At 39.5% G+C, this 17,027-nt stretch overlaps 1 protein-coding gene across 4 annotated transcripts in view; it reads right to left on the bottom strand.

Moving 5' to 3' along the window:
- Window positions 1-17,027, bottom strand: part of cicb (capicua transcriptional repressor b) — a 33,739-nt gene that overhangs the window by 3,908 nt on the left and 12,804 nt on the right. For 3 of the 4 annotated variants that reach the window (XM_065261127.2, XM_065261129.2, XM_065261130.2), the window contains exons 3-15: window positions 7,523-7,672; window positions 7,121-7,277; window positions 5,841-5,949; window positions 5,561-5,743; window positions 5,305-5,437; window positions 4,905-5,086; window positions 4,689-4,821; window positions 4,458-4,555; window positions 3,282-4,143; window positions 1,451-1,590; window positions 1,187-1,347; window positions 845-1,026; window positions 219-674 (exon numbers count right to left, since the gene is read on the bottom strand). In XM_065261127.2, coding sequence (XP_065117199.1) covers window positions 219-674; window positions 845-1,026; window positions 1,187-1,347; window positions 1,451-1,590; window positions 3,282-4,143; window positions 4,458-4,555; window positions 4,689-4,821; window positions 4,905-5,086; window positions 5,305-5,437; window positions 5,561-5,743; window positions 5,841-5,949; window positions 7,121-7,277; window positions 7,523-7,672 — 2,946 coding nt within the window. Of the gene's footprint in view, window positions 1-218; window positions 675-844; window positions 1,027-1,186; window positions 1,348-1,450; window positions 1,591-3,281; window positions 4,144-4,457; window positions 4,556-4,688; window positions 4,822-4,904; window positions 5,087-5,304; window positions 5,438-5,560; window positions 5,744-5,840; window positions 5,950-7,120; window positions 7,278-7,522; window positions 7,673-8,399; window positions 10,807-17,027 lie in introns of those variants that run through there. The other variant, XM_065261131.2, reaches the window with a different exon arrangement.

The raw sequence follows: 17,027 nt of genomic DNA, 5'->3' as shown, positions 1-17,027 counted from the left end.
TTATTTAGACAAGGACTGGTTGTGAAATGTTTTGAATTATTAACAAAGGATGTCTGTAATTTCATGAATTTATTCAGAATGGACTGGGATCTTTCGTCACGAGTGTCTATTGTCTTTGTGTCCATAAAAACTCGTCAGCAAAAACCAGTCCAGTCTAAATATGAATTACAACTGAAGATAGCAGCTTTAGTTTATTTATTTCTAATGCAGACTCATACCAGGATGAGAGGGTGGAGCAGGGCTCCCAGGCTGCAATGGCACTGAAGATCCTGGCGGGGGAGCAGTTGAGCTGCTGCTGCTTTTACTGGGGGCCTGGAACTGTTTGTCCATCTGAGAGACTGAGATCTTCTCCGACTGCCTGTCAGAGGATTGTGAATACATGCCGTCGGCATGCTGCCGGTCAGGTGCTCTATCCTGGTGCAGCTGACGCTCAGAGTGTGATGGCACGTTCCCCTGCCTATCTGAGGTCACAGAGTTTGTTGTGGTGTGTTTAGGAAGGATGTGGGGAGACAGGCTAGAAGGACTGGACACGGTGTACACCACACTGGGTGACACCGTCGCCATAGACACCACCCCGGATGCCAAAGTCACATTTGTTGGGGTGTATATGGTGGTGATGGCTGAAGCGTGAGGGGCACTGGGTGACTGGGCTGGGGCAAGCAGAGATGGCTGACCTGGTGGAGGAGAACACAGGAGCAATGCAATAAACTTGACAGACATCTTTCAATATTAACACTTGCAAAGTGATTTTAGGTAAAAAAGCTTCATTTGTATTTAAATACATTTTTTAAATTATATATGACAATGATCAGGCCATTCTAAACCCAGTAAGGCTTCAACTGACCTGCAATCAGTGGCTGCACCATAGCCTGTCCTGGATGAGCAATCGCTGCAAACGTTGGCAAAGGCGATGGCACATAAGCAGATCCAGGTGTTGCTGAAGCTGCCTGAGAGGAGGAGCCTGTTGTCATGGGAACTAATGGCAAAGGAGAGGGAACCCCAGGAGTGGACTGTACATAAGTGATTCTGTGAGAGAGAAAGTTACATTCACAAGATAAAAAAACAGGCACAAGATAAAAAAGTCAGGGCTATTTTCAAGTGGCGCAGAGCTTCAGGAGTGTGGGAGTTGAGTGGGGGAGATGTTTGTGTGCGCTGCTAGGTGAGTTTAAGTGAGTGGATGTTATACCTTGTAGGTGGGGGTGGTAGCAGCACCGTCTGAGACGGGGTAGAGCCTGGGGCGACCACTGTAGCTGTTCCCATAGTAACAGAAAACGGGCTCCCGGGTTGCACTGGTCCAGCAGATGGGAGCTGAGACTGGACGACAGGCATGGGAGCAATCTGTATAATCTGGATGGAGAGATAAGAGGTGAGACTTAGTAATCACTGCTTGAAATATCAATTCCACATGAGATATGATTGTTAGATGAAAGTTTAACAATTGAGATCACACCTTGCTTCCCGCCTGTGCTCCATTCTGTACAGGAAGAGGAGGGGCTACCAAGGGAAACTGCTGAGAAGGGGCAGGAGCAGCCCTCACTGTTGCCATGGGAACCAGCATCTTGCCCTGCAAGACTGGTGACTGTGTTTGCACTGCAGGCAGAAAAAAGAACAGTGTTAAAAAAAATAAATGGGTCTTGCGCACATTGTTCTATCTGGCACAGCACAAAACAATAGAGAACAGTACCTGGATATATCCCAAAGCCAAACAATAAAGCTCTGAGACACAATACAATGAAAGAAATTGTTTTCACATTAACCCCAATTAGCATTTAAAGAAACAGTTCAACAGAAAATGCAAGGCAAAGTGATACGTTTTAAGTGCTGCAACTAACGGTTATTTTCATAATCGATTAATCTGGCAATTCTTTTTTTATTTAATCGACTAATCGGATAAAAACCTAAATATTTACTCCAATAGATTTTTTTACTTATTATAGCTAAGTAAGGCACTAAATTAGGGTATTATTCACAAGGGGTGTAACAAACACAGAAGTCACGGTTTGGTGCGTAACTCAGTTCAAGGGTCACGTTTGGTACAAACGAAAAAAGCATCAAATACCAGGAATCTTTTTATTCATTAATAGTTAAAAAGGGCTTAATTATCATTTAACAAGAAAACTACTGAAATGAAATAAAATGTTTCATACAATGATTAAGAGAATGTTGTTTAATTTAGATGAACTCTCATATTAAAAAGTTTGTTTTGCTTTATTGTCAGAAGTATCCTTTATGAAAATCAAACATGGTTTTACTATAGTAGAAAAATAGTTAGCCTATCTTGTTTTTGGTGAATTTTCATTACCTTATATATTTACTGGACATACCTTGGTTAAAATATGTTATATAGTTCTTAATAGTGAGTGAATCGGTTATGTATGGTTACTGTGGTTTTCCTAAAAATACCATAGTAAAACTATGGTGAATTTTCCTAATATGTGTTTTTTAAGCAAACCACCATTTCTCAGCACTTACTTAGCGCTTGTTTCTACGACAGAAGTGACTGTGAGTTTAAACATGTTTCATACGTTTTGGGAGGTGTGCATGCACTAATTTGAGACTCGCCCTGTTGGGACCGCGTCACCTGCTTTTACAACACCAGCCGACACACGTCCTATCTACCCCTCTTGGATCACCTGTGACTGACTTAGATGCAAGCTGTTTGCAGCACTGTGCAGACCGATCGGCACATCCAATCAAATTAACTTGAAAGCGACTTGAGCGATCGCTCCTTGAAGTGCACTTCTCGTCAGCGCACGACCAGGCTTATTATTAGGCTTTCGAATGGCTCTCAAAAAACTCAAAACTCAACTTAAATGAATGTATTAGTCGTCAAACTGTGCGCACCAAACCATGACATACATACCGCAACGGATGGTGACGAATACATGTACGTTAAACTCCTAGGATTTACATGTAAAAGTGTACTTTAAAAGTGCTATACACTATCACAGTGTTTTACTAATATAATCTTTTTGATTTAGATATTTTAAACCTTTAATAATAAAAGTGTTTGTGCAGCTTTTAAATAGTAAAACATCTTTAAATGTCAATATATAAATAAACAGAATGTATTAATTTGTAATCTTCAAGGATGTACTGGTGAGGATATTTTGCCACAGATTAATAAACTCAGTTTAATCTTTAATTTTAGACCAACTTTGTTGAGAATTAACATTATTAATAAATAAGCCATATGATATGTAAGTGATACTATTAGGTTATAATATTATAACCTAATATTATTATGAAATGTTTAAACACATCAGTTTATGAATTCTTACCTCTGGCTCCTGGGTTAACCACTCCCACGGCAGGATTGGAGACATATCCTGACTGTTTCCCATTTGCCAAGGAAGCATGAGTGGGTAGAGCTGTGGGTAGGGTGAAGATACTGGTTGGCTGACTGGTTTGATGAGGGGAGGGGCTCTTGGGATTGTTGGTTGAGAGGGTTGGGAGAATGTACTGGACTTGCGTTATCTGTTTTTGGCCTGATGAGGGCGCTAATGAGGCAGAGGGCAGAACGTGAGGCTGCAGCACAGACAGAGGCAGTGGACCATTACTATGAGTAAGTGGAGCCGATGCAGGGGAGGCCGGGTTTTGTGAAGGAGGTGTGACGAGCTGTACAGTGGGTGGGGCTTGAAATGTGCCTCCCAAAACTAAATTGGTCACCAGACCGCCTTGACCCGCTGATGCAACAGGATTGGGCGATGATGAAGAATAGTACCCACCCCCTCCAGCAGCAGCTGCCTGGACATTTCCTGTGGCACCAGGTCCGATGAGAAGTTGCGTTTGGGGCGGGGCGAGTTTCCTGTCGTGTGGGGACTTGCTGGCGATCGGCACTGGCGTGCTGATGACTGGACGCACCACATTGGTAACAACGGTGGATGCCACTCTCACTGCTCCAAGTACTGACGACACTCCCCCGCCAGAGCTGACCAGGATGGACTGACCCATAGAGGACTGGGGGAGAGACTGTGACATACCATCACCTTCCCTTCGTTCTCCATCACCTCCCTCTATTGTCCGCTTCCTCTTTGAGGAAACATCGCTAAAGGGTCTGGAGGTGGGGTACGAGGACAGAGATATGCTTCGACCACTACCAGGGCCGTAAGATGAGGAGCAAATCACTGGAGCAAAAACCCTCTGATGCGGCACACGTGAGAAATTATGAAAAATAACAGCAGGAAAAGAGAGAGAAAAAATGTACAGTTAAAAATACATAAATCAGCCAAAGACAGCAGTCATTTGCAATAATACAGATCCTTTACCAGCTAATGAAAATGGTATAGCTTTTTGTAAACCTCATTAATAATTAACTTAAGAAAAGCTAAAGAACCACAAGCAATTTACTTGCCATCAAAAATCATCATCCAATGGCAGATTTTTCAGACTTGGATGAACATGCTTCCTTACAAACACTACATAAGCACTTTAAAAACCGACTTCAAATCTGATACCTTGCGTTCTCCTTCATCTCCAGATCCATTTTCACTGTCGCTATCCGTCACCCTCTCCTTACACTTCAAGTCAATAGAGCTTCCTGGGTATGAGTCCTCTAAATACAACATGATGATAAAAAAATAAGCCAGAATTATATACATGGCGATTAAAAACATGTGGTGGCCTCGTATTACATAAGTACTTTGATTTAAGAAGCTTTAAAACTTCCCAGATGAAATATGACTCACCAATGACATCATCATCTCCCTCTTCCTCACAGATGACCATGCGCTCTTCGTCACTAGTCATGTCTTCACTTACCCCCCTCTGCGTCTGAGAGAGAGCACCCCGCCCAGAAACTTGACCACCATCACCACACATCTACCAAAACAAGAGGAAGTAGTTGAGTAAGAATCTCTGTAAATGAACGAGTGAACTATTATATGAGTTTGTGTGTCCCTTACCTGTGCGAGCTCAGCTAAAGCCTGTGGATTGCCTCTCTCGCTCCTCTCCAGAGTATGCATGGCGCTCTGAGAGAAGGCTCGGGGCCGGGTCAGTTGACTGTGTCCCTCACCTCCACTTCGCTCTGACACCATTCCGGGTCCCACCCCTTTAAGCTCCACCCCTATTGACACAGCTGGTGGTTCTGAAATAGTCACAACAGCATTTAATAGAAAAATGTAATATGATCTTTTAGATTTATAAATTACAAATGAAATAAAATATCAATAAATTCAAAATCCACAACATATTCAAAGTATTTCTGCTAAAAATACAAATAATATTTAATATTTATTATAGACATGAAAATGCATGGACACATTGTACAGTAATAAACTTGTCACTTTATATCTTGTTCCATACCTGTGGTTTCTGACATGCTTCGCTCACGGATCTCTTTTCCCCCTGGAATGCCACGCCCCTCACTGCTGGATTTCTTCCTGTCCTTATTACACCACTTCCAGTCAGGATGTGCCTTAAAGTGTGCCTCCTTCACCTGTAAACGGAAACAAAACCGGACACAAACTTTAATGGACGTAATAAATGACCCTAAAGGCTAAATGAAAGTTATTAAGTGTGTCTAACATGCATCTAGCAAGTATACGGTTGTTCCACTAACCTGAAATGCAAGGTCGTGGTACTTTTGTTTTTCTTTGGGTCCCAAGGCATACCACCATTCTCCTAGTATCTTGCTGACTGTGCGGTTGTCCTGGTTTGGGTGTCTCTGATGAACCAGCGCACGATGGCGTTTGCTGAATATCATGAAAGCGTTCATGGGCCTGCGGATGTGATCTTTTTCCCTCTGTAATATACGCAAACGGATGGATGAATGAGTTTATGTGTCTACGTGAGATAGAGAAACTGTGCATGTCTATATGTGTGTGAGTGTAAATGTGTACCTTGCCAGGGCTGTTTTTGTCATCTTTGGGCAGTGCACTGAGGGACTGAGATCTACGCTTTCCAGGAGATGCAGAGATTGGCGGATCAGGAAGAACACCCGGGAAAAACCTGGAGAAACAAAAACAGAAAAGAAGAATCAGTGGGGATTCAGCTGAACGGTTCAATATTTCGCATTTTTAGTTCTATTTTGACCAAAATCTAAATTCAGAATTAGCTACTATACAAAGATCACAATATATCACGATTTTAAATAAATACACACATAACAGAAAAAAAAATCACAATATCAGCATATCATGACGCAGAAATCAAAGTAATATTGTACTGCTAGATCCCTGCCGATTCCCACCCACAGCAAAGGTTATCGTCATATTACATTACATTGATTTTTTTCCACATCTACCTCTATTAATCATACATAACAGCTTGCGCTCTCAATCTCTGATCTTTACTTACAAAAAGCTGTATTTTTTCTCACACGCACTCCTCTCTTTAATGCACACAATGATTTAGTCCCGAGTACATATACGTTTATTTATTCATAGCTGATACAAACACACTCACTCTTAAATGTAGCAGTACTACATATAGGACTACAAAGGATGCATTTTCACTGTTGTCAGTCGATCGCAGCAGACTGCTTTATCCAATTTGTTAAGATTCGACCTATGGTTGAATGCACACGATCATGGTGCCGAGTGGTTTTCGGTTTTACATTCTGATACTATTTAACTGAGAATTATTACACTGTAACAAAATGTACAGCATAGCTGCTGTGGCCAAAAACAGACCCAAAAGATCCACTGATTTCTCTCACAGAAAACCCTTAGGGCCCTTCACTGTGCCGTGAAACAATACAGCAAAAGACTGGAGCCAATTACTGAAAACTGCAATGCACTGTGGTGTACTGCTTTGCAGCTTACCGCAGAAACAAAAAGCACATTGCTTAAACATATCTGTAAAATATAGAGGGATTGATGCTTCACGAGATCAATAACACCCTAATACAAAAACGATACAGTAAGGATAATAGGAAAAATACATTTTGCTGGAATTGTACTTCGTTGTTATGAAATGGAAAATTATTTAGATACAGGGTAAATGAAAGAGATGAAAGAGTTTATTAATGTAAACAGCCTCTGGTTCACTTCTGTCATTTAAACACATGCTTTTGTTCTCTCTTTCTATGTGATGTCATTATGCAGCTTTTTCAGAGGATAAGAGCAACAAAACACATTGAACCAGAAAGACAGATCACATCACACACAAGACTACTTACGCATCATCCACGTCACTTTCAGTTTCACTGTCGGGTCTCTCCCGCTCCACATCCTTCTCCCTCTCTGGGGGCAGTTCATCGACAGAGGGAGCGGGGCGTGAGGAAGGATTTGGTGCCCCCTCTATAATCTCCTTTAGCACTGAGCCACTCTGAGACTCTGAACAAGAAAGATAGGTTATTCATTACAGTATCTTTAATAAATCCCTCTTAAATCTGGCCACCTTTGAGGTCGAAAGTTGGATTGGGTAATGGCTAAATTACACTAGATAGAGTTACAAAGTCTCCAGATATCCGTCTTAATTGTTTAATATTAAACTTTTATATTTTAATAATCCAACCAAAATATTTACCAACCCTGCTAAGATCATTTTGGATTAAGACAATGGATGCCAGGTATATTACCCTTTTTCAGAGAGGCTGTCTGCGGATGACTGACAGTTTGTTGGCCCTCACCAGGTTGAGCCGATGGATCTGATTGGGTGGGTGCCAGGAAAGGAACCAATGAATGCCAAGGAAAAACTGGAACCGATCTGGGCTCAACATTAGTCCACACTACAGAAGAAAATACCAGAGCACTCTTTTTATATAGCATTTATGCCAGGTAATAAAGAATAACAGCAGTAAGATCAAAGACTGATGATGAGTAATAATATAACTGACAAGATGCATACAGGAAAAATATTAGGCTGTAAAAAGTATCAAAATGTTATGGAAATACAGACAGGATTTACACAACGCACCATGACTCTGTAACATCTAAATAAAAAGTGAGCATACAAGTCATCAATCAAATAAATGAAGAAGAGCCATCATGTTACTTTTTTAAATTAAGGAGGAAACATTTCAAAATATTTCAGACAACTAACTACATAATGTCTTACATTTTCACTTAAGAAGCACAATACAAGTCTGTTGTTGTTTATTAAAGCTATATCTAATAGTATCAGTATAAGAGTAAACTCGTGTTGCTGGAACACAGTGTTGTGAGTGTCATCCTTTACCAATAATATTGCAGAAAGATCAGACATAAACCCTTTCAACATCACTGTTGAATCAGTAATGCAGCAAATTAGATAAACAGATTGTTCATGAGTCATATGAGGCAAACGATCCTTTCAAATCAATCATTACCAATATGAATCATAAACAATAACGTTTATGCACGTTGCGATACCGTTACTACGGCATTATTTATTAGCACGATATTACGGTTCTTACAAGATATAGTTCAGGCTATTATGGAAAACACAATAAGATACATTAAGTAATGAAGACTGACCAAACATGCTGAGTCCTTGGCGAAGATACTGCGGGCTTTCCGATGAAAACATGATTGAGAGAGGTCCTCAATGACTTTTTACAAAAAAAGCTTCACGTGTAATATGTCCATTAAATAAATAGAGGTACTATTTCAAATGTTCATCTGGTATGAAATAACACACGTTCTTGCGATTACAAATGAAGTATCCACATGATGCTTTTCCCAGACAGGTGATGTTGAGTCCAGCGATGAAAATAAGCGGCCATAATCGATGCAGTCAGCATCCGTCTAACGTTACTAGAGTTTCTTCGTGTTGGTACTAAACAATATTCTGCCTCACAATGACATAAACACTTAATGATCTTAAATATATTGGCCCAGACAACAGATATTTCTGTGAATTGATGACAGTGTGCTATCAGAAACCGCAAAGAAGAGTCGAGCGACGTTCCACCTCCAGGAACGCGCCAGATTAATACCAAATGACAGTGTTAAAACACTTTAATGTACACCAGTTGGTATTAATATACACGCTGTTGTGGTTAGATATGCGATTACGGGTATGGATATTATTTAGGTTATGTGCTTTATTTTTGGTCCTGCTTGCCCCCCTCCACGTCTGAGCTTGTTTACATTTACGGATGGCTGCGGTCAATAAAGGGTTAAGTAGGCCTCTCAGTCATCCTCGGTCTCGAGTAGTGCAACAACCGCGACCTGAGCTCACCTCAGCCCAGGGGGATTAATATAAACAACGACACGATTAATTACTCATTTGGTGACGATATAAAATTCCGCTATAAAAAGATAACAGCACACACTGGCACAAAATAAGAAATGTTTTAAACTATGAAAATGGTTATCGTTAAAAAGGGAAGCCCAGATCTGATTAGCAGGTTAGCATGGTGATTTGCACGAGTGCTACTACACCGCAGTGCGAGGGTTCTTTATTCTTTGGGTTGCGACACGAATCGGTAGCGAGTTATTAATCGCAATATTATAAAGGATAATGCCCATCAGACGGGAAACGATACGTATCAAATGATCGATAAAAGGCCACATGTGATACACATCTGTCTTTTTCACGTGGTCACTATCATTCCATCTAACTGTCAGTGCGCGACTTTATCATATCCACATCCTGTTTCAAATGAAATTTAAATGTATCAGTTTGGTGTACAACGCATCGTTTTCCTACTAATGATTGAATAACGCAAAATCACATCCTGCCCAGTAAACAAGCACCAACCGGACTTTTATATTGCCACTTTGGTTGGATGGTTTAGGGGCTGCATTAAAGATCCGGACCTGGTTTTAGCAGCGCAGTTTCAGATGAGTCCGTCCCCTCGGGAACGCCCCTGGTCTCGCATCCGCACCTTCGAGAGCTACCACAAAACCTGTCCTCATGTCACGCTTTAAAACTGTAACACTACACGGAAAACAAACCGGTTAAAAAGAGGAACAAACGACCGCCTCTGCCCGCTTGAAACTACTAAAGCAAGGGTCTCGGCTAAAAACAACCTACTTAAAACCTAATATCCACCTGTGCAATGTTCCAGATTAACAATCATTAGTTACACCGTTGTTACGTTGTAGCTGTGGTGTGCAGAATAAAAAAACCTTTCTTTTTCAAATGTTGTATGATGGTCCCAGTGATGGTGTTTGAAATGGTCTATGTTAGTTAATAATACTACTTTGCCTCACAGTCACACTTGCACCACTGCAACAAACAGGATAATAGCAGCATATCATATCATGTCAAAGAAAATGAAACCCTTGTAGATTGTACAACCGCACGCTGGTCATCTTCTTGTGTTCCTTCTCTTTATCCTACATTACAATTTCGCTTTTTCAAAGCTTATTAAACAATCTAGTGAAGTATAAAACTCGCAGCAATTTGATATTAAACTGAATTTTAATCGCAAGTCAAACAAATGCTATGACTTCTCTTTTTTAAATGCCTTCTGCGACTCCCCTCTCTCGTAACGTTACACAGTCCAGCCTCATCCGAAAGCTAATCGACCACTAAACTCCTCGCCTTCAGCTCTGACACAGTCGTAAAACTAGTTAAAATAGATAATTGCGCGGAACGGTCCGACTCCACCGTGTGCGGACAACAAGGGAAATACAAAACAGAGAAGAAAAGCTGCACAGAGAGGATCCGGCGCAGTGCTGTTGTGATGAAATGACGGGTCTGGATTGTAATAATAGCCCCCGTAAAGTCCAGTGCGGTTCTCCTGCAGCAGGGTCACTTTTCTGATCAGATGCGACCCGCGGCGCCTAACGTGCTCCTCCCAGCTTGCCCCGAGGTGAACGTAGTAAAAAAGTCGTTGTATCATAACATCATGCAATTGGCCACGACTCTTCCCTCGAGTTCTCGCTTCGCAAACCCTTTCTTTCTCTTTCCCTCCCTCTTCCTCCTGTTGTATAGTAGGCTGCCCTCTTTCGTTCTCTCAGCGTGTCAACCTCGCCCAGCCCGTGACCCGCCTTTTACTCCTCGAATGCTCTGATTGGTGAACGAGCAGACCTATCGTAACGCTGATTGGTGCCAGCGAGCGTTGGAATGTCAGTCATATGCAAATCTGGCATCGTCTTTCGGGATCTCACTGGTCAAAGCTGAAAACGAGCTCATGAATAATTAACACTCAAAGAATCTGGGTCATAACTGTACGTGGGTTCTCGTGATATTTGTCCCACTGTGACGTCGAGCCGCCAAAAAAGAACAGCTTGTCACATCAGGTATTTGATATATCTCGGGATTTGGGTTTATTATGGGACACAGCCGCATTATTTTGGGATTGAACTTAATATGAATAACAACAAATGTTCACAAACGTCCTTATTCCTTGAAAGATTGCGCCCCTTGAGAGAAATGTGGGCCATATACATTAGTTATTATTAAACATTTTTTTTATTATACTTTATATAGCCAAGTGTTATTGAGTAATGCACAAAGAAATAAAAAATACAGATACAAGTGAAACAAATTTTAAGAAAAAATTAAAGATGCAAAAATTAATTTAAAATGGGAACAATATTGGGGATTTGCTGTGACACAAAGCCAAACACACACTCACAAGACACCACGAATAACTTTGCACACATTTTGACATCCACTGGACTTAAGGGTTTTTAAACGTTATGATGGCCAATGACCCCCAAATATGATGAACCTTTTGTGAGGGACCCCCTACCTAAAATATATATGTAGCAATTTATATATTTTAATGTAAAAAAATATATAATTGGCTACACTGTAGAGTAATGCTGGATGTATAAACATAAAAAAAGATTCATTATCAATTCAAATGTATTTGACAATAAATCTTGTTTCATAGCAGCTTTACTAGGAATCCTGCGTTATAAACCCCAATAAGTGAGATAAAGGGGACTGTAATAAGAAAACACACTAGAAAGATACAAAGAAAATATAAATGATTCTGAAATGTAGCAAGAAATGAGAGATAAACATCTAATAAATACTCTTCCCCCTAGAACAGGTGTGCCCAAGCTTGGTCTTAAAGGGCCGGTGTCCTGCAGAGTTTAGCTCCAACCCAAATCAAACTGACCTGAAGCAGCTAATTAAGGTCTTACTATGCATACCAGAAACTTCCAGGCAGGTGTGCTAAGGCAAGCTGGAGCTAAACTCTGCAGGACACCGGACCTCCAGGACCGAGTTTGGGCACCTGCCCTAGAACCTCTTGGAGCCCCCCCCCCAGATGTCCCCGGACCCCAGTTTGCAACCCCCTACCTTACACTGCACATTTTACACACTCCCTGATTTAAAACACTTTAGTGCACATTATAACCTAAAGCCATGAACACCTGCCTGCTGTAGATGATTTTGGTCTTTAATTGTTAATGTGGTGGATTAACAAATGAGATTTGTCATTAGTTGTGTTTTTCTTGGAAGCCATGCAGCTGTTCATGAACCCACAAACATTTTAACAACCCAGCTGTAAACAAAACCAAATTAAGTAAAAGGAGTAGCAAAAAAAGGCTATATTTGTGTCTCTATCTTCTTAACCGTTTACTTTTTAATATTCATTCATATGATTACCCTGCGTGCTGAATTTAATTTTTTGTTAAGGAGAGTAATATAAGGCAGAGAGATGAAACTGGATGACCACTGTTTAACCGTGATGACCACATAGGCAAAGGTGACTGTTTAAAACCATTATTATCAGTGCATACAGCACTAAGGCAGCATGATAGGGGCATGCTCACAGCGTATAGTATCAGTCTATCTGTGTAGGTTTATGTGTATGTGTGCTAAACATGAGAGAGCTCAGTGACTGGTTTGTTTGTATGGGTCAGAGGGGTATTGGCTTTGCGCCCAGTATCAGCCAGTCCCCTCACAAACAGTCACGCTACAATGAGAAAGATTTGTGTGTGAGAGAAAGAGGAACAAATGTCGCCAAACTGTAGTAATACATGCCTCACGGAGCAGTATCTAACCTAACCACATCATATATCTCAGTTAAACTCTCCAATGAATATTTGTTTAAAGACAAGACTGTTAGCCAACATTACATGTGCGTACAGAAAGAAACTCAGATTTGATGAATAAAATCACTTAATGTTGAATGTTTGAGAAAAGAGTGGGAAAATGGGTGGGATGGGGAAAGTGTGCAAGTCAGCGGTGTAAAAATAGAATGAGAGTCATTCTATGGAGGGGAGGAGGGAGTTGTGAAAGTTGTGAAAACAAGGCCCCACTCACTGTATGTGGGAAGATGGTAACAGAAAGACAAAAATCTATGAATAGATTAAAAGAGACAGATCATGCAGCGTACAAGTGATTTTTTTGGCCCGCACACATATTAACCACCCTCAACTCATACATTTAAGTCCACACACATTGAACTGATTTAAGATTGTGTCAACATACATGTCTCTTCTGTATAACACAATGTGTCATAACAGTGGGAGGGGCTAAGTTCTATTTTACCCAATGAGCTTGCACTGAGCTCTTGGCAACAGCCAATAAGGTGTGGCTGAGAACCCCCAGCTCAGAGTACGATTGTAGTAAACAAGTTTTTAACTCTTTCCATGCTGAATCTTTTAAAATTACTCATGCACCAATAACTTTAAAAAAATATTGAACAGGAACATACTCCAGCCTAAACAAATAAACAAAGAGTCGTCAGTAAATATTATTATTCAATGGAAAGCGACAGTGCTGTCATGCAGAGATGAGTTAGGAACAGTGTGCTATCCTGCACGCCCCATCCTCATCACCCCTTCTGTCTAATCATTGTTTTTACATAATTACAAAAGCATACTCCTGTTGCCATGGTAACAGCTTTATAAGTAATGTTACTCATCATGGCACTTCAATGACCACTGACCATAGTACAAATTCCTCCACACACAGAAACACTTTTTGCACAATATTTATATCACTGCTGCCATCTGCCAGTACTAGCATTCTAGCTACTTGGAGGACATATGAAGGAGAACAGAAATGAAGAATCAAGGCTAAACAACAATTTATCTACGTCGGCTGTTTTTTAGCCTGACAAAGTCTGACAGACTGTTTTCCAGGTGCATGGCATGCACAACAGGAAAAAAAACATGAAGTCATGAAACTCTTTCTCTCTCTTTCTTCAGTGTTTGTAATGGCACATTTTGTTCACATGGGGGCAGCACTGCCCTATTTAACAACTGAAACGGACCACGCAGTGAGAGATAACAGTTTGAGGCTCCTATGTGAATGTAAGTGCAAGATACATTTAACAGATCCTGTGATCTCCATTGAGATAGCATTGAATTGATACATTTAATGAAAACTAGCATGAGACAAATGATGAAAAATAGCACTCAAATTTAAATACTATCATATGCAACACTCACGTACAAATAGAAAACATATCATGCTGTCAATTTATCTATGTGTGTTTGTGTGTGTGTGTGTGTGTGTGTGTGTGTGTGTGTGTGTGTGTGTGTGTGTGTGTGTGTGTGTGTGTGTGTGTGTGTGTGTGCACGCACATGTGTTTGTGTGTGTGTGGTCCTGGTAAGATAGTAATACCAGTCATTTTTGACCTTGTGGGGACATTTTTTCATTACCGTGAGGAAAGCAGCTTATAAATTTACTAAATGATATTCATTTGAAAATCTAAAAATGCAGAAAGTTTTTAGGGTAGGTTTACATAAAATATAGTGTGTACAGTATAAAAATATAAATATAATTACATCTACAAACAGTCCCCATAAAACATGGAAATACAACGTGTGTGTGTGTGTGTGTGTGTGTGTGTGTGTGTGTGTGTGTGTGTGTGTGTGTGTGTGTGTGTGTGTGTGTGTGTGTGTGTGTGTGTGTACCTGGCAATCCCTACTGTGTGGGGACCAAACGTCCCCACAAAAATAGTGATACCAGTCATTTTTTTGATCTGGTGCGGGCGTTTTCTAGACCCATGAGGAAACAAGCTTATAAATCCAACAGAATTATGTTTTTTTGAAAATCTAAAATAGTAGAAAAATATCTCTGAGAGGGTTATGTTTAGGGATTAAATATAGTTTCTACAGTATAAAAGTCATGGCATTTGTGGAAAGTCCCCATAAAACATGGAAACACAAACGTGTGTGTTGTCATGGTGAAACTCTACACTACACGGATGGCATTCCCAGGAACACTTTATGATCAGAGGAAATACAGAGACTTCTGCACTGCACCAGAGAGAGAGAGAGAGAGAGAGAAAGAGAAAGAGAAAGAAACAGGTGAGGATAAAGTTGAAAATACTGACTCACAGATATGAAGATAAAGAAACTTAAAGAGTTCAAATGACATTACGTATAAGGCAGGGATGAAAGGGGAGAAATAATTTTTGGATCTAAGGATTTGCTGCAAAGACACATACAACAGATGGCAAAATTAAGGCTAACAAATATATAGAAGATCTCAATTGCTCAATTAAGGTAGAAGCTTATTTATTATAAAAGCTAAAAATACATCTATATTAAATATAAACAAAAGTCTATAGGCCAAAATAAAATCATGTTCAATGTGTAATTAAAGTAATGCTTTGATGTTTTAAAAAATAATTCTAGAGGTGCTGTAAATACTTTTTAGAGACATTAAAAAGCAAACACAAACCTTTTCAAAATGGTATCAGTTAAAATATATGCAGTAAGTTTATACATTTGATATTTGCTGCTCTTATTCTAATGTGTTATTGCACTACATTAAAACAAGACCTGCAAATTGTGCTTGTTGTTACCACTGTGAACAACAATTAATATAAGCTCAGAAAAAACAACAACTGCGATTCCAGAATGATATAAATGCACTGTATAAAGTGTCTTTTTAGTAAATAAGTATTTTTTAGTATACTCACATTTTAACATGCATATCTCAGCTTGCTTAGAAAACACAGCACTTTTGAAAAAATAAGTGATTTCTCTTGAGACACAATGAATTTAAATATGTATTTAACAAAAAAGTATAAACTATATCTATAAGACGTGTGTCCTTGTGTGTATTAGTATTAAAGCATAGGCTACAGTATGCACATGTGCATGTACACAATACAATATGATTAAAATTAAGACAGCTGCTTTTTTGCATGTCTGCAAGTTTGTTCCCTATTTACGTCCATTTCTTTTTTTACAAGACTGCGTGTCAAGGCAGGCCTACAGGATCAGGCCTAAATTTTAACAAAGGCCTTCGTGCCATTTCAGAGGACACGCTCTCTTCTCTTCTTGTTACAAAATATACACTCTTGATCACAGCAAATCACATACCACCACACATGCATAAATACTCTATGAATAGACACAAGACCGACAAGTGATATTTTTATCACACTAGCATACAAGCTACAAAACGTACTTTTAATACATATTGTTATTATTTCTGTACTGTCAACACATACACCGAGAACACACTTTGACACAAGTCCAAAACGTCAATGAATGACTTCCTGACATTATTCAGACACACAAAATTAGACATAAATAACTGTGAAATCAAAGCGAAAAAGAACTGTGCCTTAACAACACACATACATTGTATGAGAAAAACAAACTTAAAAGACTTTAGTGTTTTCTTATTGGTTTTGAATGTGAACACATGTAACTGATATTAAAACTCATATTATACATAATGTTATAAGCAAATCTAACCATTTTTAAAGCAGCTGATGATGGCATCCACATTGCAAAATGATTCCCTTTTAATGCCAAAGCACAGATTCCTGATGAAGAACAAATGTCACTGTTTTAAGCTGAATTATAAGACACTATAAGATACTAACTTAAATTCCACAAGTATATAAAAGTGGGCTTTTTTCTATGCAGATAGGCTACAAAACATCTATTTTGATGTGCCATTTACTTATGGTAGACCGATTCTTCATTTTAATACTAAAATGTTGTTTAGCATTTTGGTCTTGTGAAGCAGAATTTGCGTGCACACTTGAAAACTTTTATTCTAATAAAAATAAAATTGCCATAGTCTGTACCTTAAAATAACTACAATGTTTTCTGGATAAAGAGGTCATTGTGCAATTTGTGACTCTCCAGCTTGGAAAATAAAGAGCATTTCAAAGATGTTACATAAGGAAAACAACTGCTTTTGGAATACAAAAATTAAAACCAGTTTGTACTGTTGACTATCTTATTAGAAAGTTACAACAAACTATACAAACACTA

Source organism: Paramisgurnus dabryanus, chromosome 13, assembly GCF_030506205.2.
Source record: "Paramisgurnus dabryanus chromosome 13, PD_genome_1.1, whole genome shotgun sequence".
NCBI lineage: Eukaryota > Metazoa > Chordata > Actinopteri > Cypriniformes > Cobitidae > Paramisgurnus > Paramisgurnus dabryanus.
The sequence above is the reverse complement of the archived record's forward strand: the minus strand, read 5'-3'. Positions and strand labels throughout refer to the sequence as shown.